This window comes from Helicoverpa armigera, chromosome 5 (assembly GCF_030705265.1).
Source record: "Helicoverpa armigera isolate CAAS_96S chromosome 5, ASM3070526v1, whole genome shotgun sequence".
Classification (NCBI taxonomy): domain Eukaryota; kingdom Metazoa; phylum Arthropoda; class Insecta; order Lepidoptera; family Noctuidae; genus Helicoverpa; species Helicoverpa armigera.
The window spans coordinates 11551503-11577681 of NC_087124.1; the positions used below are offsets into that span (position 1 = coordinate 11551503).

General features: G+C 36.8%; 3 protein-coding genes across 3 annotated transcripts in view; 2 read left to right on the plus strand and 1 right to left on the minus strand.

Moving 5' to 3' along the window:
* Fzr (fizzy-related) overlaps positions 1–21092 on the plus strand; it is a 42234-nt gene extending 21142 nt beyond the window's left edge. Inside the window, exons 3-9 of the mRNA XM_021341247.3 lie at positions 11401–11634; positions 12561–12695; positions 13742–13856; positions 16320–16441; positions 17865–18033; positions 18462–18571; positions 19059–21092. Of these exons, the coding sequence (XP_021196922.1) occupies positions 11401–11634; positions 12561–12695; positions 13742–13856; positions 16320–16441; positions 17865–18033; positions 18462–18571; positions 19059–19235 (1062 nt within the window). The 3' untranslated portion in view covers positions 19236–21092. The remainder of the gene's footprint in view (positions 1–11400; positions 11635–12560; positions 12696–13741; positions 13857–16319; positions 16442–17864; positions 18034–18461; positions 18572–19058) is intronic.
* Positions 1–23990, plus strand: part of LOC110383435 (putative nuclease HARBI1) — a 244366-nt gene extending 220376 nt beyond the window's left edge. The window contains exon 8 of the transcript XR_010276462.1: positions 23976–23990. The gene's annotated coding sequence lies outside the window, so the exon portion shown is untranslated. The remainder of the gene's footprint in view (positions 1–23975) is intronic.
* Positions 22391–25958, minus strand: LOC110381061 (uncharacterized). Its single transcript, XM_021341249.3, has 5 exons — positions 25903–25958; positions 24916–25390; positions 23828–23932; positions 23217–23349; positions 22391–22746 (listed from the first exon to the last, which is right to left on the minus strand). Exons 2-5 carry the CDS (start codon positions 25383–25385, stop codon positions 22450–22452), a joined length of 1005 nt encoding a protein of 334 aa, XP_021196924.3. The 5' UTR covers positions 25386–25390; positions 25903–25958; the 3' UTR covers positions 22391–22449.
* Between the last annotated feature and the right edge of the window lie 221 nt (positions 25959–26179).

The following is a 26179-nucleotide window of genomic DNA, read 5'->3' on the forward strand; positions in this document are numbered from 1 at the left end:
GCGAACTCTCTGTCGTTCCGCCGCCTACTTCTCGAGCATGACTGCTTCGCAGAAGGAGGCGACGGCACCCCATTCCTCTCGCCCCGGACCATGGCATGAACCAGGGCCGGACGCCCTCGACGAGGATCCGGCGGTGTCCTTCCCATGCAGGGCACTCCTGGACTGTGAGGTCCATCGTGTCCTCGAAACTGTCCGCACAGTGGTGACACCCGGGCGCCACCTCAGGACCTATTCGATATTTCCCAAAACAACCGTGTCCGGTGAGGACCTGCATCATGCGGTAAATGAGGGCGCCGTGACTCCTCCCGAGCCACTCTTCAAAGAGGTCCCCACTATGGTGGCGTGCCCTAACCCTGTACCCCTTAGTTCGACTGGTGTTAGACTTACTGGCTTCTGACTACCCGTAACGACTGCCAAGGATGTTCAATAACAGCAGAGACCTACAGTCTAACGTGCCATCCGAAACACAGTCTTTGTTGAAAAGTTGCATTGGTACTTGCCTGATCTGGAATCGAAGCCGCGCCCTCATAATTGACAAGTTGGTTCTTTACCCACGAGGTCCACCACGACTTTTTCGCCGGCGACGTCATTGGTAAGCAGTTGAAAGAAATGGGTTATCAAACCAAACGCTCAAAATGGCGAAACACGTCTTTGTATAGTTCACAGCCACATAGACATGAAGCTTAGCGCTCTTCATACTGCTAACATATTAACTTACAACAATCACCAGGAGTTGCTGGAAGATCTATGTTGCGACGTATCAAGATCTATGTCGTGTCATGCTTGCGGTAATAAAAACCCGAAATATATGGCTTTTGATCATAGAAAAGTCATAAAATGTGGGTTTCTGTTCACATTCAAAACAGTCCCCTGATGCCTCAAACAGTCCCCTGTCATGATTTTTTGGAAAATCGCTAATAACTCGGAAAATAGGTACAATTTCAGTGGGCCTCCTTGTCTAACTAAATAAATAGTTAATTTTCTTTGGCATAGGACTACGTTTTTTGTCAAATTTAAAAAAAAATTGCCAGGACAGAATTTGTATGGAGCTGAACGAGCTTACAGAGAATCGCCCTTATATTGGTTTTTTATCGATATTTGCTCGATTCTATATAATATCAATAAGATACAAGCACATTAGTGACCACAGTTTAATGTGTTGCGATTTGCGATTAACGTTAAAGAGATTTTGGAGTTTGATTACGGGAGTTGAACCTCATGAGACACGTGGGGACCCCTTCTTACGATTTGGTACATTATCCATGGATCATTGCACATTTGCATACTTGTTTCCCAGAGAAGTCTTTCCCAAGCTTATCCTCTACGACTATTAAATGGATCGTTATTATGATTGAAGCTTCCAACGGCCAGCAAGTTTGTCAAGAGTTCCTTGTTCATATTAATGATACTACTCAATTGCCTAGATTTAAGGATGTAGTCTATAAGATCTAAGCAATTAATGGCTGTATCCAGTTAATACAATATATCCTAAAATAATTAACTTATGCTACGTAACTTGATTTGAATGTATTTGAGTGAGATTATCCGCTCTCAGCTAAGCTTCAATAATTTCGAAGAAAAGACATACAAATTGCGCTCTTAAACAAATCACTTTTGGGATCGCGACACTTGAATTAATTTATACACTTATATCATTTCGTAACTATTGATCGATCGAAGATTGATTGACGCGTGATGACGGACTCTTGAAAACCCCGAGTGTCAGACACTTCAATACAATGTGTCCAAATTATGACTAAAGGTTTTTAAAGAAATAAGTTATAAAACGTTTAGAAATTATTTGCTTGTCATGTAGTGTTTATGAGGGTCAATTATTATGATATTAGCTGTATTCTAAAGCGATTACTACTCAATATAGACGTGACGTCTTTAAACATGGGCCAAAAGATAATGGTGATCTTGCATGCTATTTGGAATTGTTATGTAAAGCTTAGAATACATCAATTTAATCATAGTTACATTTTTTAAATGAATCGAACCATGCGATTAACCTTCAATCAACACTTGTCATATATTAAAGCTACCGTTATACAATATCCGATGCACCAACAAAGCGACAAAAATCGCTGAATCGAAGCGGTCTGTTTGTAACAAGACGCCCGTATCGAATGCCACGCCATTCTTGTAAAGTATCTGTCACGTGTACTTACAATACTTATCCACTGTTACATGATAATTATATTTTACATCACCTTGTCTCACCAATGTTTGTTATTTCAACAATGTGCAAAAAGTACTGCACTTTAATCTTTGACTCGACAAATGGTGTCTAATTTTTTGCAACCGGCAGTATTAATTAGTTTTATTATTCATCTACACATCTACGAATTCTTTCATGCTGTTTTAGAACTTCTAAAATGGATAATGCTTTTTATTAAAAATAAAATACTTGGCCGAGTGTTAGGATTTTTTGCTATTGCCTAACAAAACAAGATGACGGATGGACAGGTTGCTGATAAATGCAATAGATTTTTATTTTTTGCACATTTTTTTTCAGTAGTTCAGCTTAGTAACAGAAAGGCGAAAGTGTACAGCTAAATGTTGCCGGAGCAAGTTAAAGTGCGCAGTCTAAACGCTTTGTGTGTCAATTATCACGGAATGAACGTTTAACGTATGAGTGACAACGAGGATATGCTAATCAGCACAGCACCCAACTTTTTGCACATTTTTTATTCTCTTTTCTACCATGCAAATGTTATTTAGTGACTTTTTTAAATATTTATCCTTCTGCATCGTTTTTTCCGGCCATTACATTAGCGATACAATGCCATTGTTTTTTTTGTGTGTGCAACTATTTTTGATTTTGTCCAATCATTGGTCTGTCTGTCTGTCTGACATCACTCAGTGACAATGACCTAAAATAATAATTTTGAAGTTTTACAGCCAAATTTTTAGAATGGTGCTTGAAGACCGATTTAGTTTTTAGTGTCATTAAGATAAATGAGGCATAAAAAGAAAATTAATGTGTTCTTAATGTCAGATTATCGCTGAACTTACCGAGAGGTTTTTTGTACATAGGAAAAAATCACTATTCCGTGATTATATAGACAAGTATTGCATAATATTCTATGTGTCATTTGTTTTACATGATAAAATAATCGTAAACTTTATATACACTTATTGTTATTGTTTCCAGTAATTTCACGAAAATCTAAATAAGAAGTTTAACGTTTTCCTGACCTGGATAACCGACTCGGGTTAGGCGCTCATCATAAGCTCGCAACAAACCCCTGACATGCATAATTGACCTGTAATCGAATTAACCAGGTTTTGCTGCCTAATACTAAAATATTCGGTGCAGACTTCAAATGACACAAAAAACCCAGCTTACATTAAAAAACAAACTCGTATATTATGTTAAATAAACAATTTCTATTAAGCTATCTTAATCCAAGAGAAAAAAAACGCGATCGTGTAAACAGTTTTTATTCTCATGCATTAGTGGCTTGTCAGTTCATGCGGAGTGATGATGGTCAGGTGATCAGGTCATGCACGACCCGGGTGTCGAGCCGCAACCCCGCTGTCAACAGCTCATTCGTCAAACATTAGCAAGCAATGAATACAAATATTTGTAATGTTAGTCACTGTGACAAAATAATCAGCGACTTTTTATTTGAATTTTACAGACAATTTAATATTCATCATGCAACTTCGACGGGTAATGTGCATACGTACATCTTATTCGTGAAGTGCGGCGATCTTCAAAATCCACACGTACTCAAAATCGAAATGGCTTAATCGCTCACTCAGTCAAAGAAAATAATTGTCCATGTTGGCCATAGATCACAGAAAAAACACATTAAAACATTGCATGAAATTCTAAATCTGTCTGGTAGTACCCACCCACTGTATTATCCTTGCATTATGCACTGAATACAAATTTCGTACGTAAAAAAATGCATTGTTATTTTGATTCAATTCTTGATGCGTCCCCATATAAATTTTTGTCGCTCTGCACATGTTGAATTTGGAAAAGACCGCGAATAACAAGTAAGCTGATTAAAAATTCAAGCTTGTCTGTCTTAGCTAATGCTTATTTGCAATTTTGATTGTCATGGCAAAAAAATGTGCGAAATTCTGCAATGGTTTTTTCCTGTATGTTGGAGTTAGTTAAAATAGCCGTGCCTGGAGGAAAAACGTCATCCTGTATCAAGCTGTCTGCACGTTTCCCAAGTTGATTTAGAGATCTCTTCCTATTCAGAATTACATTAAAAAATTTGCACGCCTTGTTACACGTTCCCTGAGAAGTAATTTTTCGTTGGTGCTAGAAATTTCACAGCTGTCTATAACACGCCATTTTAGAATCGCTTCGTAACACGCGATTTAGGATTCCTACGTTTAGCAAAAATGTGCCGAAGCCTTTAGTCTACATCTAAGTGTGTCGTTATTGCGTTTCGGTCTGTAATTTTATTGCGCCTAATTCCACCATCACATATTCCCAGGTGGAAACATTTCGACGATAGACAATAAACATTTTAGCCATAAAAATGCCAATCGATTGTTTCTATGCCAATCCTAAATTGATTAGTTTTATGTGAGCATTGCTGTCTAGATTGTCTTTACATTTGGGAATATGTGTAATTAATTATTTTTATATTCCATAACGATAAACACACACAGATGCATCCATCAGTTCATAAAAAAGGAGATGATATTCGTCATTATGTTCAAGCCCACTGTTAAACCTGTCGTGAAGTCACGACTTCAGAAAAGCTAAGCGTTCTTGCTTCTAATCGTGATGATAAAATTTTATTTTACTGCAATGTTTTCACAACAAAAGTTTGAGTGTTTTGAAACGACCAAAAGCTCTTCTAAAATCAACGTTATTTTAACATTATTGTGCAGGTAAATGTATTTAATATAATGTGGGATTGACAGGATAGTTTTTGCAAATGACGCACGCTAACCACTTTATCATTATCCGCCGCAATTTAGGTTTATAAGAGGTGTAGTTACTATAAATACATTAGCAAAATGTGGTACTCTTGTTAAACTTATTCAAAAGATTTGTTGTTAATACTGACTCATCAGGCAGAAAAGTAATTATAATGAGCGTCTACTCCAATTTCAATTGCAATAATGTCTAAACAATATTGACATGTAAGTTACATGATTCAGTCTCAGGCGCGACGAATCGAATCCTCACGGCTACATCTCAAATACTTTTTGTTACCTAGTCCTTGAACAGACAGATAAAAGTCTAGACACTTTGCAATTTACAGATTTTGCGCTTGCGCATTTCAATGATGCGTGTGATACTAAAGTTCGTCGATCCGATTGTATCAAGACAGCTTTTTTCCGTCATCAAAATGTCCTGAGACAAGTCCGTGATAAAAATTATCAACGCACAAAGCTTAGGCACACGTCGTGACGTATTTTTGCAGCGATGCAAAAAGTAGCTAAGGCCCGGCTTTCGATGCTTATTTTTTATTACTAGTCGAACAAAAAATAGAAATGCTATTAATTTTATCACTCCACGCGAAAACTAATCGATTTGTCCATCCTTAAAACTAAGAAAGACGATATTTCTTAAACGATAAGTTTAAATTTAACTTGGTCACGGAAGTACCCAATATAAATAAAAAATCATATAAAGTGAAGTTTCGACTTGTAATCCACTCGTCGCTATTATTTAGTAATAAAAATTAATGTGAAATCAATTAGGTTGAACCGCACGATTGCTGCACGCCAGTAATTATTTAAGACGCTCAGATACATTAGAGTTAGTATTTGCAAAGTAATAGTTATAATGGTTGGCTATAAAAACATTTCTAAGTAATACACCACGGGGATTGCGTATTTGCTCATCAAATGGTTATTATAAAGTTTTTTCAACAGAGACAAGTCTGATTAGATACAAACTTTGGTCTAGACGTAGGTCATTGCCAGGGGATGATTCGTAAGTTTTGCTATGTCAGTTTGTATGAATGCATTTTTTTCTTTTAATTTTTTATTCAACTGCATGAAATCGATTTCTTTGTAGTTGTTTTTGGACACACGTCTGTCGGCTGCTGTAGTGTTGTTACAATCTAGATCATGTCTTAGATTGTCCTCCCGAATTGCTGCACAGTCACGTTTCGGGATCATTGTGTGGGTGCTCTTTTAATTTCTGAGACATCTCGATATGAATTTCTCGTTAATTATATCAGAACTTTTTTTTATGATCAGAACATAGATATGGTTACTGTTAACCTTGAATCCGAGTTTGTTGCCGGCACCTACGTATACATTTTTTTGCCATCGAGCATCGATACGAAAGCACTGATTGACACTAACAACATGCTAATCATAATGCAGATGTCCAAATAGTTATCTGATACGGGACAAGTTTAGTTTCCAAATGCGACAGCACGGTGACTGACACATCACACGACGCGGACGATGTATCATTACAATAGAATGTGATGCGGCCATTATTGCCTGGCTAGGTATTGTGTATTATGCACGGTCTATGCCTAGGTTTGGCCTTTGATATTACAGGTACGGTGTTCGTTTGCTGCTATTGTTAGTTGAGCAGCAACGAGAAAAAATATACATCATATCCTTTAGATTAAAGATTAAATTGCAGCAGAAAATAAAATTTAATAACTGCCTCAATTCGAGAGTTATAAAACTGCAAAAAAACAGTCTTTATATTTTTCAAACACGTTTTGCATTATTCTAAAAGGACCAGTCTGTGTTGGCTGGCTAATGGTGCGCACAAGCGGCTCCCGTGCCATCATCAGCCATTGAACCGGTCACCAGAAGTGCCCATCCGTGTTCGCTCAGTGGTTTGTTTACAGAAACAACAAAGTCTACTGGTACCTACGCGAGGGAATTTCGCGTGAGGCCTCTACTTGGCCTTAATTTTTTCCAAACTACATATTGACATAAGGACTTGTATAAACAGAGGCTTTTTGCGATCGAGGCCCGGTAGGGTTACTCGTGTTGACAGTGCTAAATCAATCGATCCAGCGATGAGTTCCATGAGAACCACGGTATAGGTATCGTTTAATGAATCTATTTCTGAACCGACACTTAGATGTGATGCAGACTACCTCCTGTTCGTTTATTACCATCTGGATATTACATCCTATCTTACGTTATCTTGATTGGTTCCTGAGTAATAAGTTTAGGTACTAAAATAGAACGTCTCTGTTTTCAACGGTTAGAGAAATAGCGGGCTTTGAACCTTCGTTGCAACCGTGAAAATAGAAAAGAAATTGTGGCAGTCGGATGTAACCGCACCATAGCTTTAGCGGTTTTTTAATCGCATTCCTGGTGCACTTGACGGCCAGTCACCATAGTTAATATTGCGTAATAAAAGGAAACAAAGATGTTAGACATAGTATTTTAATAATTTCTTCTCGTTTTAGCTTTGCAAAATAGCAGAAAGTCATGTTATAATTGTTGGAAAAATACGTCAAACATTTTACGGCCGGTTTTATGAGTTCATCTAAATTGTAGTTCCGTGATTTTAATTTGTATTCTCCTCGTATTATATAGAGTTCGCTGAAAATCTACACATTCGTCTTGCTTCTGCAGTGGTTCATTTTGTTTTATTGCAGTGCGTAGGACGTGACCCGCTTACGGAACTGCCACAGGTCACAATTGTACTTCATTTATAGAACCAATCAATCTGCGATCTGCGATCTAGTCACTGCTGGACTTCTAGCTTTTTATGCGTCTGATGTCTGAGGTTAACAAACTTGCGTTTCTGATTGCTCATTCATCTTACATCATTGTGGTTTAGGATAGATTGAAATTTTTCATTTACCTGCATACCCGGCTCCTGTATCATTAGTATCTAATACAATTTAGTCTCGCTCGCCTAGATTAGTGTTCATATCAGGTTTTTTCAATCTTTGATTGTACGCTGCGCTTTTTGCAGTTACAATTCGATTAGATACGTCGATGTTATGTCTTTTATGATCTTGCGCTAGACCAGACAGACGTCTATTGTGGACAATTGTAGGTCCATTGTTACGGAGTTTTTTTCTGTTTGCTATGAATAAGCCAATTGTGGATGAAGGAAGTGCACGATTTGGTATCACTAAGTTGCTTACAACTGCCAGCCAACTCACGCTACCTAAAATTTTCTCGCCGTTATAATTACTTGACGTTCTTTAGTAACTTGGCCGTTGGTGCGTGAAGGATGCTAAGTACACTTTAAATATTTTTTATATCACATTAAGTAGCCACTTGAGGTGTTGTTGACTTACAAAACTTGTAGCTTAGGTAGTTAAGTAAACGTCCATTTATTACGGTATGACGTGACCGACAATTTGGTGTAAGATTGCGTAAAAAATATCAGTAATACGCGTAATCAAAACGGCATTAGCGAAGCTAAAGCTACAGTTGTTATAAAACGTTTGTTCTTTGTTGTAATAGAAGTTATCTCTAATGTTTCTGCATTTAGTCACGCACTAGTTACATCGTAGGTAATTATTGCCGTTATTCGATCTCCTTATGAGGCTTCCATTAACCCAATCAAGTACAATTGATTTAAAGAGATTGATCTTTGAAATCAAAATCAACGATTTTCCCTTCATCAATAGTTCAAGTCATTAAGTTCATGCCACTAAGAGTTAGAAATAGAAACATTTCATTGGACAAGTATTCTTTGTTCCATAGTATCTAAGTACTTTATATTTTAGTAGCATAACGTGGTCTGAGTGCATTACATCTGGAACATGCGTTAAGAGCTGATGCGTCGGTAGCGAGGTCATTGGTACACGATTACTATCAAACATGCAGTCTAGTCTAGACCAGACGTGATGTCAACGCAGGAATTCTAAAAATATGCTATCTAATCCGTGCAAGTCGCATCTTGTTCGAATTAACCAGTATCGCTACTATTAATAATAACATGTTAAATCACAGCTGACATACCTGTTTTTGTATCAGGAAACCTGTTGCAGTATTTTGCAGAAGATTTACGTCTTACGTAATACGATTATATGCATCTAATTTGGAACACCAAGGTCATTATGTCAATGACCATTCGAGGGCGGGGCAACTATTAAGTCAATATCTCCTTAAGTGGCACTTGCGAATTAATCATCGTGCATGTCTCGATGCACTTTCAATCTTACTCCAACTGTTCCGTTAGTATTTGATTCATTCATGATTCAGGCGCACGTGAAAACATTTGTTGTTTTAGCTGTGCTGCCATTGTCGGACAGTATATCATTGATTGAAAACCAAAATCGGCACGACGCAACGGTGTCGTATGTGTTATCTCGTAGTATTACATGTAAATCTTCCCTTTATCAGCGATTTATTGGGTGCGCTTGACTTTAAACATTCATGTTTATTGTCCCTGTGCGTTTGTACCACCTTATGTTTTTCGTTGACGTAGGCGTCACAGTCCAGTTGTGTTCCCATCTGAATTACATTACAGTAAAATGTCCGAAGTGGACGCGACACATCCTTTTGTTGTTGTTTCCTTTAACTTAAATATGGCTCCGTTCGCGCCCGAGAAACTACCAATATCTTCCACCCACACGGCCAAATTCTATGCTGCAACAATAAAAGGATTATTATCAGCCCCAAAAATACACATATGGTAATGGCGACCCACGTTATGTCTCAGGAAATTTGAGTCTCTTTATGAAGGTGTTATTCATCTAGATTACTTAGGAGCCGTAATAAAAGCGGGTTCATGGACACTGAACTGCCGTCAGTTTAACGAAATTCTGCACTTTTTGCAGTAGAATACTTAGAATTTCACACGACGTTTGTCGGTGCGAAAATTCACATTAAAAATGTCAACATACTTGCCTTTTCAGACGGCAATAAACAAAATAAATGCAAGTTTTATATCTCAGTAAATAATTGTTCCTCTCAAACACAGTGTCTTGACGAATTACTGTGTTTGCTATAAATGTAACCGTAGATACGTAGCGATATTAATCTTGTATTATGTTCACTTCTCGATAGACGAATGGTAGCAGTGGCAGATATATCATCAGGTGGTTCTAATTCCGGTCGTCAATAAGTCCAATCAAAATGCGCTGTATAGGAATTATTCTAATGATTAATTGAAAGCGTGCCGTAAAAAAATCGCTGACAAATCGAGACGCTATCAGACAGATACACGTTAAGTTTATTGCGTTTTTTTTTTCAGTGTCTTTTTATTCGCTCGATTCTGACAAAAGGCTTTGGGTGGGCGAACTTTTCAAGGACTCCGTCATGCTTCAGGAGGTTTCACTTTGCTTCCTCGTAAGATCTTAAACATTTTCGTGAATTCTATCCTATAATCAGCTTGTTTATCTCCATTTCTCGACGGCCGAAAAGCGGTTTGCATAAACCAATTTGAATATTTTTGCATTCGAGTCTAGATTTACAGAGACATGAAAAAAAGTCATAATAAAGTCTAGGTAGGTTTTTTGCTTGGATTTTTTCTGAGAGTTCCGTCATGCTTAATTTACAGATCTTTTACCTCTTGTGGTGATTATTTCGTGCGCACGCGTCTTGTATTTTATTATCCTTTTGCATAGATTAGAATTGATCAAAATTTATATTTTATGACTAACAGGTAGTGTCGAAATTAGAAGATTCAATTTGTCAATAGTTTTTGTATAATCATCATTATCATCGTCTAGAGTGCTCGCATGTTCACGTTTTATGATTGTTACAACGCTAATGACTGGTGCAACATTTATAACTTTAACACCATCTAATGTTTGCGTCCTTTTGAAAAATATGTTCTTTTTACTTTATGTGCTTCAACCAAGTTTGTTGGCAGTTTAATTACCTGTTATTTATCTTGAAATGACTCGTAATTTTTTTAGGGTTTATACAGAAATCTTTATCTATTGTTGCTGTGGTCAGATCTGTAATGAGTTTTTTTCTTACTTTTGTAATGAGATTGTCAAGATAGACAGCTTTTCGTAATGGCTGTTTATTGACTACCGTTCATTTTATTATTGATACCGTCTCAAAAAAAAACGTTATCTATATTTAGTTTAATTGCCTAGAATCAAACTTGTTATTAGTAACGATTATTATAATTATAAAATACGTCGCATCTTTTCGTCGACTTTTTTGGTTTTTTGAGGCTTCTTTTTTAGTGTAGTGCTGCGTTTTTTCTAGTTTTCGAAACATTATTCAAAATGGCTCTAATGAACTGGTTTTGCTACATGTAATGGCTCATTTATTCGCATATTAAAAGTTGCAAGTACAATCAAAAGTATTTTATTGTTAGTTATTCTAAGAAATACCTCGTGTTGTTTTCATAGCTATTCAGTTTCATAGTATTTTGCTTTAATACGAAAGCTTATACGAGTATGTTCTCTTCCTGTTATACTCTATAGATTTTCTCGACAAATGACGGAAAACAGTCGACACGAGAATGTTGACCCTTTATATTGGTTTTAAAAGCCCGTTTCTTTGCAGGAAAACATCGATCCTTCACCATACAGCCTGTCACCCATATCGGCAAAGTCAGAGAAGTTACTGCGCTCGCCCAGGAAGGCGACGCGGAAGATTTCGAGGATCCCCTTCAAGGTCCTGGACGCTCCGGAGCTACAGGATGACTTCTACCTGAACCTGGTGGACTGGTCAGCGCAGAACGTGCTCAGTGTTGGCCTTGGGAGCTGTGTGTATCTGTGGAGCGCTTGTACTAGTCAGGTGAGCTTACACATGCTAATGTTAACTTGGATTCGTAGATGTGCATTTTTGTGGAACAATGCATACAATAATTATACGGTTTCCTTCTATTGGATGCGATTCAGATGGTGCATGAATCCTGAGCGGTTAATTAGCTTGAATGTTTCAAGGATATTATTGACGTATTTTAAACCCCATCAAACTTTAGTGCTTATCTAAAGGACAATTTGAGGACGCTTATAATTAGTATTCATGGGTAGCCTAAATAGTTGTATGTGGATAAGGAAAATCGTCTGTTTAAATCCGTATTAAACAAAATGTATATAAAACGAGCGTGTTGATAGCGTGCCGCAGATATGTAATCAAACTCGCCAGTTTCACTAGATGCGCGATATGAGTGGCTGAGCTCGAGGCGTTTCCACAATCTTTAGGTTGATGATCCTCAGTACATACGTACTTTAACAACCTCATTAGTTACCTTATTCAGTTATTCTAAAGGGCTTTGACTTGATTTGATTTCTTGCACGAATTTGAGTTTGCGTCTATCGAAATATTTGTACTGTAAATGAGATTCGGTGATAATAGAAGCTATACTTGATGACAGTTTTCGAGTTAAAACTGAGATCTAACAGTATTTAAAACTTTTCCACTGAAGATAGCATTTTAGGAGATTTTTAAAAGTAGTTCCTACTTAGATAGATAAATTAGATTATTCTTTATTGTACATATTGTATCTACTTAACTAACTAACAAAAAATAGAACCTGTAACCTTTGAATATAAGTAAACAAGCTTGCGTGTAGAAAACCTTTACTCCTTTACTGCAATAGAAACCGCTAAGTTACTCAACATCATAAAGTCACTAACCCGTAGGTATAGTACGTCGTTTCGCAAATATTAGCCGTTCATTTCGCGCAGTGCTAACTATCAACCATGTTTGTTTGTCAGGTGACCAGGCTATGCGATCTGTCGTCGGAAGGCAACGCCGTGACCTCTGTAGCTTGGAGCGAGAGGGGGCATTTAGTAGCAGTGGGCACGCAGAAAGGACATATCAGCGTTTGGGATGTTGCTGTTAATAAAGAGGTAAGAAAAGAAAATGAGGAAGATTTTAGGTGATGATGAACCTTTTTGAAGCTTGGTATTCGATTTTTGAAAAGGCACTGCAAATTATTGGATTCATTTCTAAAGGCATGATTCCGCTGCAGTGAATGGTTGTGAGATATCCAGTGTTATCGTAACGTCAATGCAATCAATGTTGATGTTGTAACGAAGTATCATTCTGCCAATATTATTGCTTGCACGTGTCTGAATCAGGCACCGTAATGCAATGATGCGTTTATTGTTCTTAGAAATCGTAGAATTATCTAAGGTTCATCTTCGCAAGTGTCTCTAACGGTCAGGTTGGGAATGTCATCTTTTCACTTTTGTTAGATTGAAATAAAGAGGAGAGAAAATATGTTTTTGTGTCTAGCGAAGAAATTGCAAACAATACGCAGCGTTTTCAATCATTTCTAGACCTTGATTGATAGGAAACGATAAATTGATAAATCAATCAAAACTTAGAATAGTTAATTGGTAAAATGATTGTTTTTAAAGTCGAGTGAATCAGCAATCAGCTTCACCAACCAGTTTGTTCCACAATAAATTATGCATCCGCAATCTATCCGGCACTCGAGACGCGGATGCATAAGTTTTATTAGAAAACTGCCTACGCTACAGGCGTTATAAATATCTAGATTTGTTTACAGCATAATATTTTCTGATATTGTAATTTTCTAACTGGTCTAACCAGATTAAGTACTAGGTTCAAGCTAGAATTGCGAAGAGCTGGAATAAGTAATTTTAAGTCATGATTAAATATAATTTGCTGATATCATCACCATGAAATTCTAGGCATATTTGCCTGCAAAATGTGGCCAAAATTAATAGAACGTTAATTTTTCAATCCGCAAATTAATCTTTCTTTATGGTCTAGCCAGATTATAAAACAGAGTTCGGCATTAATTAACATATAATTAAAATGCAGTTGTTGATTTCTCTCCATATATTTAAGCAACTTATATTTGAAGATGGCTAACATAATATTTATTTTCTTACTAAGTACCTTTATTTTTGGATTTTTTCCCCAGGTGACCAAACTACAGGGGCACATCGCTCGGGTGGGAGCTCTCGCGTGGAATGGAGACATCCTCAGTTCTGGATCCAGAGACAGGCATATACGGCAGAGAGATACTAGAACACCACGTGAGTACACAATACTAATTTCTCCATACGGTTTTACCTGTCTATAAGGAGTACATACCTTAGTAAATAAGTTATTTAATTTGTCGTTTGATAACATTATAAAATGGTCGGAATGAGAGTTCGACACTGTCGGATAAACTAAAAAAAAAACATATAAATCTGGTATTAGAATATTATGTGATAGTAATATAGAGATCAGTCATAATTAGTGTCCACACGCGTCCTTCAAAAGTAAATTGATTTGGATTTTACAACATCTTAAATTATCGTACCCGCCATATGATATGACTAGTATAAATACCGGCCTAACTAAATAGTTATTCAAATTATGCAACAAAACCTGATTCCGCCTGTTTTTCTAGAATTAATAGCGAACCTGAACATATTAATGTAAATCTGAGCGGAGCTAGTAATAGGTGACCGCCTAGGGTTTTACAGCTTGCTATAAATTTCCCCAAAGTGGCTACAAAGCTCTGCCTAGACAGTACAGACAAAGGGTTGAGCAGCTCATAAGTATCCGCCCGGCTAGCTTCTAGCGATTAGTACCGGGATTGTCAAAGTTTAGAGACCCTTTTCCTTAAACGAGTCCCTTGTCTGTCTTTTAAGACCCTAAGAGGGAGAGTAATATGAAGGCATGTCTTTTTAAAAGCCAGTGCTGTTAATAATGAAACTGTTTTTAAGTAACATAATTAATATCCATATTGAGAATACATATCTGAATATGTCAAAAACTGATGTACATTTACAGACAATAATAATTGCAAAATACAATTTTAATTTAGCATCTTAATTCCTTCAAAAATATACGAGTTTTAAAACACATGACAATTAATTACTTCCCCGTACAACACATACTTTTGACCAGCTTTGTCACAATTAAAGTCATTTTCATACCCAAGTTACAATTAGTTGCAAAACTTTGGGGAACGGTTACCGAAGCCCCGTTGCATCTCAAAGTCGTGCGCCTTTGAGAGTTCAACGACAATGCAATTATGCGTCGGTGTTATACTTAGGGCTTTTGTGTGGGTACTTTGACATGCACCACTGTTTAACCTGCGCGAGGTACTTGTATGGAACTCAGGAAAGAAACTTGGGAGATTCATTAGTTGAGAATTCGTTTAGAAGTAGTTGAATGAGGAAGCATAAAGAGGTGAAAACCGGTACAGTTATTTTACAGAGGGGCTATGTGAAGAAAACTTCATTATACTTACTACAATGATACAAACTTAGTTTCAAATAGATTTCAAATGCTTCAAAAACCGCTAGCTTTATTAGACTTTCTCGCAACAGCTGAAAGCGGCGTGTTTAAGTCTGAATAGACATTCGAATAAAATAGTATTTTACATTTTGAAATATAATATAAAATCGACACCTACCGTTATTTCCTAACAGTTATTTTACTGTAAAATATCTATAGAACACAAAATGCAGTTTCTCAGCTAGTATTTTAGACTGCAATATAATACTTCCTACAGCAACCTCGGCGCATGCAGCGTGCAGTTACGGTGCATCGAGATAACTGGCCGACTCGTGCAACGTGTTCTTGTTAGCAAATGCATGTTCGAGATATGCTTAGGATGACTTTGCATGTAATACACCCATGTTTGTTGGCCAAAATGATGATCCAACAAACAAATAAAATATCGAGCTCCAAATGTACCTTTCCGGTTGAAAAAGTCGTTGAAGCCATGATATTAAGCAATCGATTCGATGTCGTAGACATAAACGTTATTATACAAATATACAATTTTCTAGAATATTTAGATAGAGATTTACGAATTTTAATGCATTGTAAACACTCAATATTCATGAGTTTCTGAAAAAATCTGACGTTGGCATAGACGCGGCTGGTTTTTTTTTCATTTTTTTTTCTTTTATTGGTTGTTGCGCGCGTGCCACATATCAAATTAGAATTCAAATTGGAAAATTAGACTACTATTATTGAACGCTTTATTACCTGCGTCGGGTTGGTTAAAAGCAAAAAATGAGAACCTGTCTACACTTGACAAATCAGACAGTAGTAGGCTCGTGCCATCGTGATGACCTTACAGGTGTATCGATCAAGGTTAATGTTTGATCTTTTCTAAATTATACCTAGATTCTACCAATGCTGAAAATACGTCATACCATTAGTACTGGCTGGTATTATGGTGCTTCTACTAGATTTGATTGGGGTAATTACACGCCAGACTTTGGTGTGCATCCGGTTAGCCCGGTAGCCGTAAATAAGTAGCTGAGAAAAACTAGGCACATGATTACAACTCACTTAGACTTTTTTGCACGCCTTCTAAGTCTTATAAGTATACCTATTTAGAAAATTCGTCTACGCAAAAATAGATCTGCATAATGATATTAAGTTTATAGTTCGTTTTTTTGCAGTTTGTGGCTTTAAGGCCTTGCAAGTTCGTTGACCTTTCATGACTCAGAACTCAGACTAAATATATAAATTTTATTTTGTTCTAGCGGTGCAAGCAAATCGTGTACTTCAAGGCCATAGACAAGAGGTTTGCGGCCTCAAATGGTCGCCGGACGGACAGTCGCTGGCGTCCGGAGGCAACGACAATAAACTCTTCGTATGGTCTATGGTAAGTGTCATAAAAAAAAAAAACAAATCACAATCATTATAATAGGTTTTCCTCTTCCACAGGGTTTATACTATCTCTGTTAACAAATACGTCAACCTTGGTTGATTTATTTGTTTATTGCATCAATTATGCCAAGCAATAAATCAGTGATTTATTTTTAGTAAGAGGAAATAGACTACTTTTTATTGGTAAACACAGGAAAAGTAACTAACAAATAAATAAATGTTATAGACCATAGGAAAATTACATTTCATCATGATGTGTCATAAAGTGACAATAAGTAGGTTTCCGACAAAATTACTACAATAGGTAGGCCAATGAAGCATTTGACGTAATACTAACAGTTGCCAGTGAGCTGTTGACTCAGAAGGACATACGTTTGTGCAAATTAGAACTTTAAAACCTTGTAATTTAGCCCAAAATACCATACCTAGAGTGAAACTGCTAATTGTTGGAATAACCACTGAAAGGTGACTGTTGTAATGTGCTATTGTTATTTATAAGTATACAGACAAAATCGAACCTGTATCCTGCGGTTTTATTTCCCGAGAAAACAAATACGTCAGTCTGATAACAATTATTCAGTGTAAAAGTTTATCTAATAAAGCAAGCAAGCTTAAAGCAATAAACAATTTAGTATTGAGGATTTAAATACATAACTGTTTTATAAAGACTGTACAGTCTATGTCAAAATTTAGTCTAATCGATAATTTTTCTCCGTGTGAGAGGAGGCCTGTGCCCAGCATTGGGACAATAAAATGGCTGATTATGATGATGAGATAATAAATTCTTAACTATATGAAATGACTAACGCTTCACCCTTCTCCGTATGAGAGGAGGCCTGTGCCCAGCAGTGGGACGATAAAAAGGCTGCATAAGTAATAAGTAATGTCATGAAACCGTAAAACCAGTAGTCGTAGTCTATAGCAAAAAAACTACTTGAAATTCTTTTTGGAACATGGGTACTCATTGTTTGCCGTGGGAATAACGATTCATTTGATAAGAGTTGCGGTAACACGCAAAATTTAACGTATTTCCACTGCGATAGTAATTGTATTAATTGTTTCCGCTTTTTTGTGATAATAATGGGAATTGAGGCTTTTAACACATTTTTCTTTTTACGAGTTTATGAGGTCAAGGATAATTGATAGAGGCATACATTGACGGAGATATAACTTTGTTGTCCTTGAGTAAACGTATAAAAGCTTTCCGTTCATAATGTGTGTAAAATCTACATATCTAGGAAAGAAAATGCCTCTGTATATAAAGCTGTAGGTACTGGCTTATTTTCCAAAAATGTTCAAGTGACTAGCCTGTATAAGGTTATCATTGAGTTCTGGGACACCTCATACAGTCAGAAATTACTCAATCATTTCACATAAATTTTTGTACTAATATTAAATTCTCTCTCTCTCTATTCCAGCACTCAACATCTCCCGTGCAAACATACTCGGCCCACGTGGCGGCGGTGAAGGCGATCGCGTGGTCGCCGCACCAGCACGGCTTGCTCGCGTCCGGCGGCGGCACTGCGGACCGCTGCATCCGCTTCTGGAACACCCTCACTTCGCAGCCCATGCAGTGTGTCGACACAGGTATGTAATACTTAGTAATGATCAAACATACTCGGCCCACGTGGCGGCGGTGAACGCGATCGCCGACTTTAAATAGATCTAAGTTCAAAAATGTAAAAGTTGGTGTACTTAATAAAGTATCTATCATGTCATGACGAGTCCTCCCATGTTTCGGCGGGCATGATACATTGATGGGTTCTGACTGTTATTTGAACATCGATCACAGTCGTTACGGGTAGTCAGAAGCAAGAAATTCCGACCTAATGGTATTGGGTTGCTCGGATAACTGGATCATGGAGGTCAGATAGTCAGTCACTCTATGTAAAACACTATGTACTCAGCTGCCTCAGGTTAGACTGGAAGATGACCCCAACATAGCATGGAAATTGCTAGACAGATGATGCAAATGATGAAGACTGTATGTTTATGTAAAATTTGTTTGTTCTCAGGATCTCAAGTATGCAACCTGGCGTGGTCGAAGCACTCGAGCGAGCTCGTGTCCACGCACGGCTACTCACAGAACCAGATCCTAGTCTGGAAGTACCCCTCGCTCACGCAGGTTTGTACATAAAATATGTTATACAATATACATTCTATTATTTTGGTTAACTAGGTTAGGCCGCTTTAGACATGCACATATGACCAGTTTTCCAAAATATCGAGCTCAGTGACTCCGTCTCTTGTGGGAGAGACCTCAATGACTTTCTTTTGTGGGACTATGAGAGAACCCAGGGGAAATAAATATTTCTGTGGTCTGGTCAAAGAATTACGAACGTTATTGTGAACCGTATTGCGTTTAAGTTCTAGTTTATTGAGATGGTTTACGGGTCCGAAATCTTATAATTTTAGGAGTACATATAACACAATTGAATCTAGCTAACTTAGGCCGCGAACGCACAGGCAGGTGGCGCTTAGCGCCTAGCTACTCGCTAGGTGACGCGCTAGTCACTAGGTGCTAAGCTAGCCACCTGCCTGTGCGTTTGCGACCTTATAGTTCTGCATTTACAATCGAGTAACTGGTTGCTAATCGATGTATTTTTCCTCAGGTGGCGAAACTCACAGGTCACTCATACCGCGTCCTATACTTAGCGCTCTCGCCCGACGGCGAGGCGATAGTGACGGGCGCCGGAGACGAAACGCTACGCTTTTGGAACGTTTTCTCCAAAACACCTTCACACAAGGAGAACAAGAGTGTCCTCAACCTCTACACGGCACTCAGATAAACTTATCACTTAGATTTATATGCCCAAACCTTGGACAAACGATCCGTTTTGCTTACGAACGGTAGATTATTGACATTTGTTCTGTAAAGCTTATGTCTAACTACCATACGTAAGCAAAGTGAATAAGTTGTTCGGAGGTCGGGCAATAGTTTACCTTTGTATATACTAGCTTTATTTATTTATAGGCGTTTAACCCATACGGTGTTTCGAAGTATTTTTTTGGGAGTTAAAATAAGCTGGACTATTAGTTCGTTTGTAATTCGTGTTGTTTGGTTTTGGTGGTTTGTTTGTTTATATAAAAGTATATATATATTTTTTTGGATATTTCCAACTATTTATTTGGAAGAGATCTTGCTTTAAACGGCAGTCTCCTACGTAGTTGGTAACATCTTTTGGTCGCCATTAGTTTGATAGAAGTTTCGAACGAATCACCATACTGTACCAAATTATTATTTTATAAATTATGTACACTAGTTTGTGTATAAATTATACATATACTGTACAATGTACATTTGTTTAGACGTATTGTACATAGATACCTGTACAGTTTACGGTGACTGCGGTTCTTTGATAGAATCGTGGCCCTTACTTATATTTCTATGTATTTATTGAAACAAGGTGCGGACAAAGACTTAAAGGTTAAACAGATGGACAGCATTTAGATTGGAAGCAGAAAGTATAAATTTTGTGCAGTTTTCATTACTATGCATTATTTTATTTAGCTTGTGTTCCAAATGCCCTTTATCTGTTTAATACCAAATCGTGATAAATCTAAATTCGGGTACATAAAATACTGAGCATTTAATTACTATAAACTGAATTTGTCCAAAGAAAAGGTGATATAACCAAACTGCTGGGCAGGTAGCGATTAAGTCTTTAGTCTGTGCTCTGTTTCAAACAATTAGACGATAGAGAGGCTGGAATACTTATTGTAGGACCATCAAATGTGCATCTGCTTTATATTTAATGCTTTATGTGGTTAGCATAATGTCCATATTTAACAACTGTATTTTCAATACATACTGGAAATACTATAAGTTTAGTTCTCCTACATGTTTGAGGACCGTAGTTAAGAATAGGGTAGATTTGCAATCAACTTTTGCTCAATTTGTCGTAAGATGTTGTGTAAAATTCGTTCGCAAACACACAACCTCTCTGTTTCTCAAGCTAGATGGATTTTACCCACTGCTATAGATAACAGCATGATGTAAATATATGGTAGTCTACAATAAATAAGTCCTGCCTCTCTATCCTCTACAAACATTTTGACATAACCCCTATACAGATAATAATGAATTGTGAGAAAGAATTTTTGAAAACTTTACTTTCAATTTTGAGATATATTTCCTCAAAAAATTACGTTTCGACTTGCGACAACTCATTTAGTAAAACATTCGTTTGTTTAACTAATAATTACGTTTTTCTGTTCCAGCTTTATTTTTTCGACTTTATCAGTTGATAGAAAGGTATTTAAGTATTGTATCATTCTCTTAAATGATTTACGTCGAAAGTTGTTCGAGATATTTTTAGGGCGGTGAAAATTAGGAGGAAAATTTGAACGAGATATAAGCGTACAATAGTACCAGGCTTGTAACAGCTAAATCTTTATTAATTTTAGTTATAAATAAATGGAATCGCATTTATTAAATGTAAAATTGGATTAAGAAAGCAAACGGGAGGTGCCTCAATTGATCTCATTAACAACCTTATGATCTTGTTTATGGCAATACTATTTTTTTATTACTTTTTCTCTTTTACGTTATTTATTGTTTCTTTTGAAGTAGTTTGTATTTATTCATATTATTGTTGCTTGTAGCTATTTTTAATTAAGCCGTTAACATAACTCCTTATATTTTTCCAAAATTGTTATTTTCTAAATACTACAAGTAACGTTTCTGAGGCACCTTCAAGTTCCTTATATATTATGTGTAAAATTCATTGTCCTATTAGATATGTAGATATTCTGTAAGATCTATTTGATTCGTGCAATGTAGTTAATAAAATTGTATTGTGTATATAATTGAGTGTGACTATAGAAAATATAACTAATGGAGTTTTCAATCAATTTTGCAGTGTTCTATCAAGATGATTTGATAGATAAATAAATGGGGAAGGGAAATATTCTTACTGGTATTTAACTTCTATTGAATTTCGTATCTTAGGTGGAATAATATAAAAAAATGCATTACTTTTCAATAATTTCGATGACTGTTTCAACAGAGATAGTCCAATATGTAATTAAAAAATCATTTGTCGGTCTTTGATATTCTCGAGGTTAACTATGAAAACCCAATTTAATTTAAAAATATCGTCTCGTCTTCATAGAACTCTGCTTTTAAATGAATTATGTTCCAAAAGGGCTTCGGAACCAAAAATATCATTTTTGATTGAATTTTGAAAAAAGTGTGTTTGTTCCGGTGTGTTACGAATAAAAATTGAGATTGTGTGAATCAGTTAGAAGTTAAATTAATCAGTTTACGAGATGCGTTTTGTTTGCTTTTTTTCAACTGTTCAGTATCGTACCATAGAAAATAACTGTGCTGCCAGCAATAAGCTTAGTTTTATTTTCTATAATGTGATCTGACAGGTGAAAATTTTCATGTGGTAATACTAATAGTTTAAGAGACAAAAACGTTACAACATATCAATCGATTTCAGTTGTTGATAACCAAATGCATTCCTTTTTACATGCTTTTCAATAGTTCAAATAAATAAGTGTAAATTGTCAGTAAGTAAAGCTAAAAATATGACTTTAACGTTCTTTTCTCTCAGACTATAAATGAAAATACATATTATTAATGCGTCAATAAACACTTTCCGTAATTATAATTAAACAAAACTTTTCGATATTAAAAACTTTCTTCCTAACGTATCTAATACCTAAACATTCTTTCTAAAATTCCTTGTATATTAAAATGTAGTATCTTAAGAGTTAATAGCTGACTACTATTTATAGAAAAAGAGTTATTTATATAAAATAGAGAGTGAATAATATATTAAACTTGTATAGACTGACGTATCCATTTTATGTTGTTAATTTTTAATATGTATTTTAGAATTAAATGTTTGATTGTGTGCTGTACAACTGTGGTTTTTTTACTTTCCCTAAACTCTAACCAAAAAATACCATTACGACTGAAAGGTAAATATTTTATAATTAAAAACAACTACAATCCATTTTAATTTCCATTTACTGATCACATCCTATCTGTGCTCATGATCCATCGCATTTCACAGGCTTGTCAGTCAAATGATTGACGGCATTCACCACACTCATTACGTAGACCTTCACTCTGTCCTTATTAGTCTGAAGGTAAGCCAGCACGGTGCCCTTCTGAGCTGCTTCGTTAAATTCCACCAAGTAAGAGTAGTAAGTTTTTGCTAAATGTGCTAAGGCTTCCAGGATTTCCAATTCCTTGACATAAATTAAAGGAGCGTCCTTGATTCTGCTTTCGATGACTGGCGGGCAGTACAGTTCTTTGTCGCAAAGGTCTGCTTTCAGTTTTTTTATCTGGAATATTTAGAATAATCGATTTTTATTTTCGTGTTGTTTTGAGTTTTGAAGTTTGTCAAAAGTGAAACATAGGCTTTCTGAATGCATTTTCCGATTCATCTCCTGAGCCTTTTCCCAGCTATGTTGGGGTCGGCTTCCAGTCTAACCGGATGCAGCTGAATACCAGTGTTTTACATGGAGGTCTCAACCTCAACTCCGGGGCAACCCAATACTCCTTGGTTAAACTGGTGGTCAGACTATCCGTACCGACTTCCAAGGATGTTAAATGATAGGCATTGCTGTCCTTTCTTTCAGTTCTTTATACACTAGTCCGCCATGACTTTCGTGCATATTCACTCATGACTCAATAAGCCGATAATATTGATCCTAACAAATTCCACTGGTTAGTTGGACAAAAGGGAACCCGATATTAAATTCTAACCTTATAATATAATAAAACATAATTATTTATAAATAAAATTAATAACCTTAGATAATCGCGAGTTTCCTCTCTGGATATACTCTTCCATCAATGCGGCAACTTTTTCCGCATTGTGAATTCCATATTTGAAGTAAGTTTCGACGGTGGTTGCGTATATTTGGTCGTATACTTCGTCGACGCTGCAGGAAAGAATTATCTTATGAAAAGTTTATTGTTAATTTGTAGTCACAGGTACCAAATACCATGGATGTATCAGCACTTCGTACATTATATCCATGCCAAATACCAGCTCGCAGACGTCATACCTATTACGGTTTTCGGACTCCACATAGCAATATATTGTTTACTATTTTTCCCCCCACCGGGTTTACCCTATAGAGTAGTTCTAGTTTTAAAGTAGGTAATGTTTTGTATGGTCTATCTGACTCCTCAACCCGGCTATAGTTTCTAGTGGCCCATCACATCGTGCGAGTTGCTTCGCAGAAATGCTTATGATGCGCCAGCGAGGACGAAATTAGCTACGCTACGAGCTACCATCAAGTTCGGCAAGATTAAGATACTTGGGTGTATTGTGTTGTATCTAGGTACCACACCTAGTTACAATACAATACACCCAAGTATTCAGGTTGTAGTGAATCTGGTAAAGTTAGAACTTACTTAGAGCATGCGTTTCTGATGGCTTTAGCCAGAGCCAACAGAACTGCTAATAGCGCGTTGTACTGGTGTGCAGCGTCATTCACGGATGATCTTGCTTCCACATGACTGCGAAAAATATGAAGGATTGTGTTTACATCGTCAAGATCAGAGTGCTTAGTGCGAGTTTTCGTGAATTTTTTTACGGACTCACATGAGAGCGCGTATACTAAGATTTGTATGGAACATAAACAGCTCCACCTAGTGTCAAAAATTGGAACCTGTTTTTGTTCCATACAAACAGTGTTGCCAACAGTTGTAGAAGCTTACCACCAGAGTCAACTTTTAAAACCACCAGAAAACCACTAACAAAAATTTATCCCACACTTAAAATCACCAAATTCACCACTAAAAAAATATTGTTTATATTTTATTGTAACCTAAAACAATTTAATCATCCAAAGATGTAACTCGGCAACGATAGAAAATTAAAACAGACAAGGCATTACATCTGTTTAGCAATTCATCCGACCCGATCCGAATCCTTCACAAATTATAATCGGCGTAGTAGTTTCACAAATTGTTTAGTTACGCATTTGACCAATGAATGAGTACTTAATATAATTATATAGTAGTCGTTCACCTTTTTGTTTTGTAGATGTTTTTTTGACATTCCGTGAGACTTCAAATCTCCATAGTAACTCCTTAAAGTTGTACCACAAAACTTACATTTCGCTACTTGACCCGCAGTACTTTCAACATTTCGCCACTAAATAGGGGACTTAAACCACCAGTATTAGTGGAAAATCCACTAAGTTGGCAACACTGCATACAAATCTTAGTATACGCGCTCTCATGTGAGTCCGTAAAAAAATTCACGAAAACTCGCACTAAGCACTCAGGGCTCGGAACTTCACAACATAGTTGGGAAAAAGCTTGGAGGATAATGATCAGGGCTGGAAACTTCTTGTGGTAACAGCGCTTGCAGTTTGAAAATATCAGCATTTTTAAGTATGGCTAACTCAAAAGCATCAGGGATAGGCAATGAGCCGCACAACATAGAATGTTCTTAGGACCTGCTAAAGGAACAAATATTTCTTTCATTTACTTACGTTCTTCTCCTCAAATAATTGGCAAAGTTCTCTGTTAATTCAAGATCCTCGTAATATGTCGAGTCGGAAACGTCGGAGTCTTCCTCCTTCACCTCAGCCTTATTCTCTATTGCGAAATCTAGTTCAGAGGAAGAATCCTCAGCTTGAGTATTTGTTACATCGTCTAAGTCAAGCGAGAAGGGTTCTGCTTCTGGTTTTAAAAGTTTGGGCTCTCGGAAATTGGCCCTTGGGTATAACGCATATGGTCCGGAATTAAATTTGGAATAGTCCGGTGTCCGTCTGTTACCGTCGTAATAGCTTGCAATTGATTCGGGGTAAAGACTTGGTACGTTTGGAGAATAAAGCGGCGAGGGCGCGAAGTACGTCAAAGGTTTCATATAATTGCTATAAGTGCTAAGGTAGTGAGCTTGGTTCTGAGGTTTTGCTTGAATAAACGAGGCGCAAAGGATTGCTGATATTATGTGCTGCATTTTTTCTGAAAAATACAATCTTCATTTAGTAGGTAATACGGTAGGTAAGTATAAGCCAAAATTAGGTACCAATTGGTCTATAGCAAAACTGCTACAAATTAAAGACAGCTGAACACTTTTCCCTTATACGACGCGACGCCGACGTCTCCTTTTGATTCAAGGATCTTCATTCCACAAATTGGCATATTTCCACAAACATTTCCGCTTTCCTTAAATGAAATACAACTTTCGTGTGTGTTCGGCGACATTTGTGAAGTGTATGGCAAGGTCAGCGTATGTAACTTTTCAAAAAAGTCACTACTACATAGAATAAAACAAAGTCGCTTTCTCTGTCCTTATATCCCTATGTAGGTAGGTACCTATACTTAAACCTTCGCAACGGATTTAGATGCGGGTTTTTTTAATAGAAAGAGAGACTAAAGAGGAAGGTTTATTTGTATAATAATAGGTACAAACATCCAGCACCCGTGCGAAGTCGGGGCAGTTCGCTACTAATTAATAAATTAGTTTTGCTTACCCAATATATGCAGCTTGTCGTTAGTAAATTGAAATAAAACTGTATTCTGTATTTATACCGTTATAACTTATTACAGTTTGCGTGTTCTTTATTATGACTGGTAATTTGTATGAACAGTGGTTCTCAATATTTCTTGGCTAAAACTCCAACATTAAATATGAGGATACAATGAGTTCTACGTAGATAGGAAACGACCGAATGGTGGTCTTGACAGGAATCGTATCATCTCACGAGCCTTTTCCCGACTGCCTACTTATATTTCGGTCGGCTTCCAGTG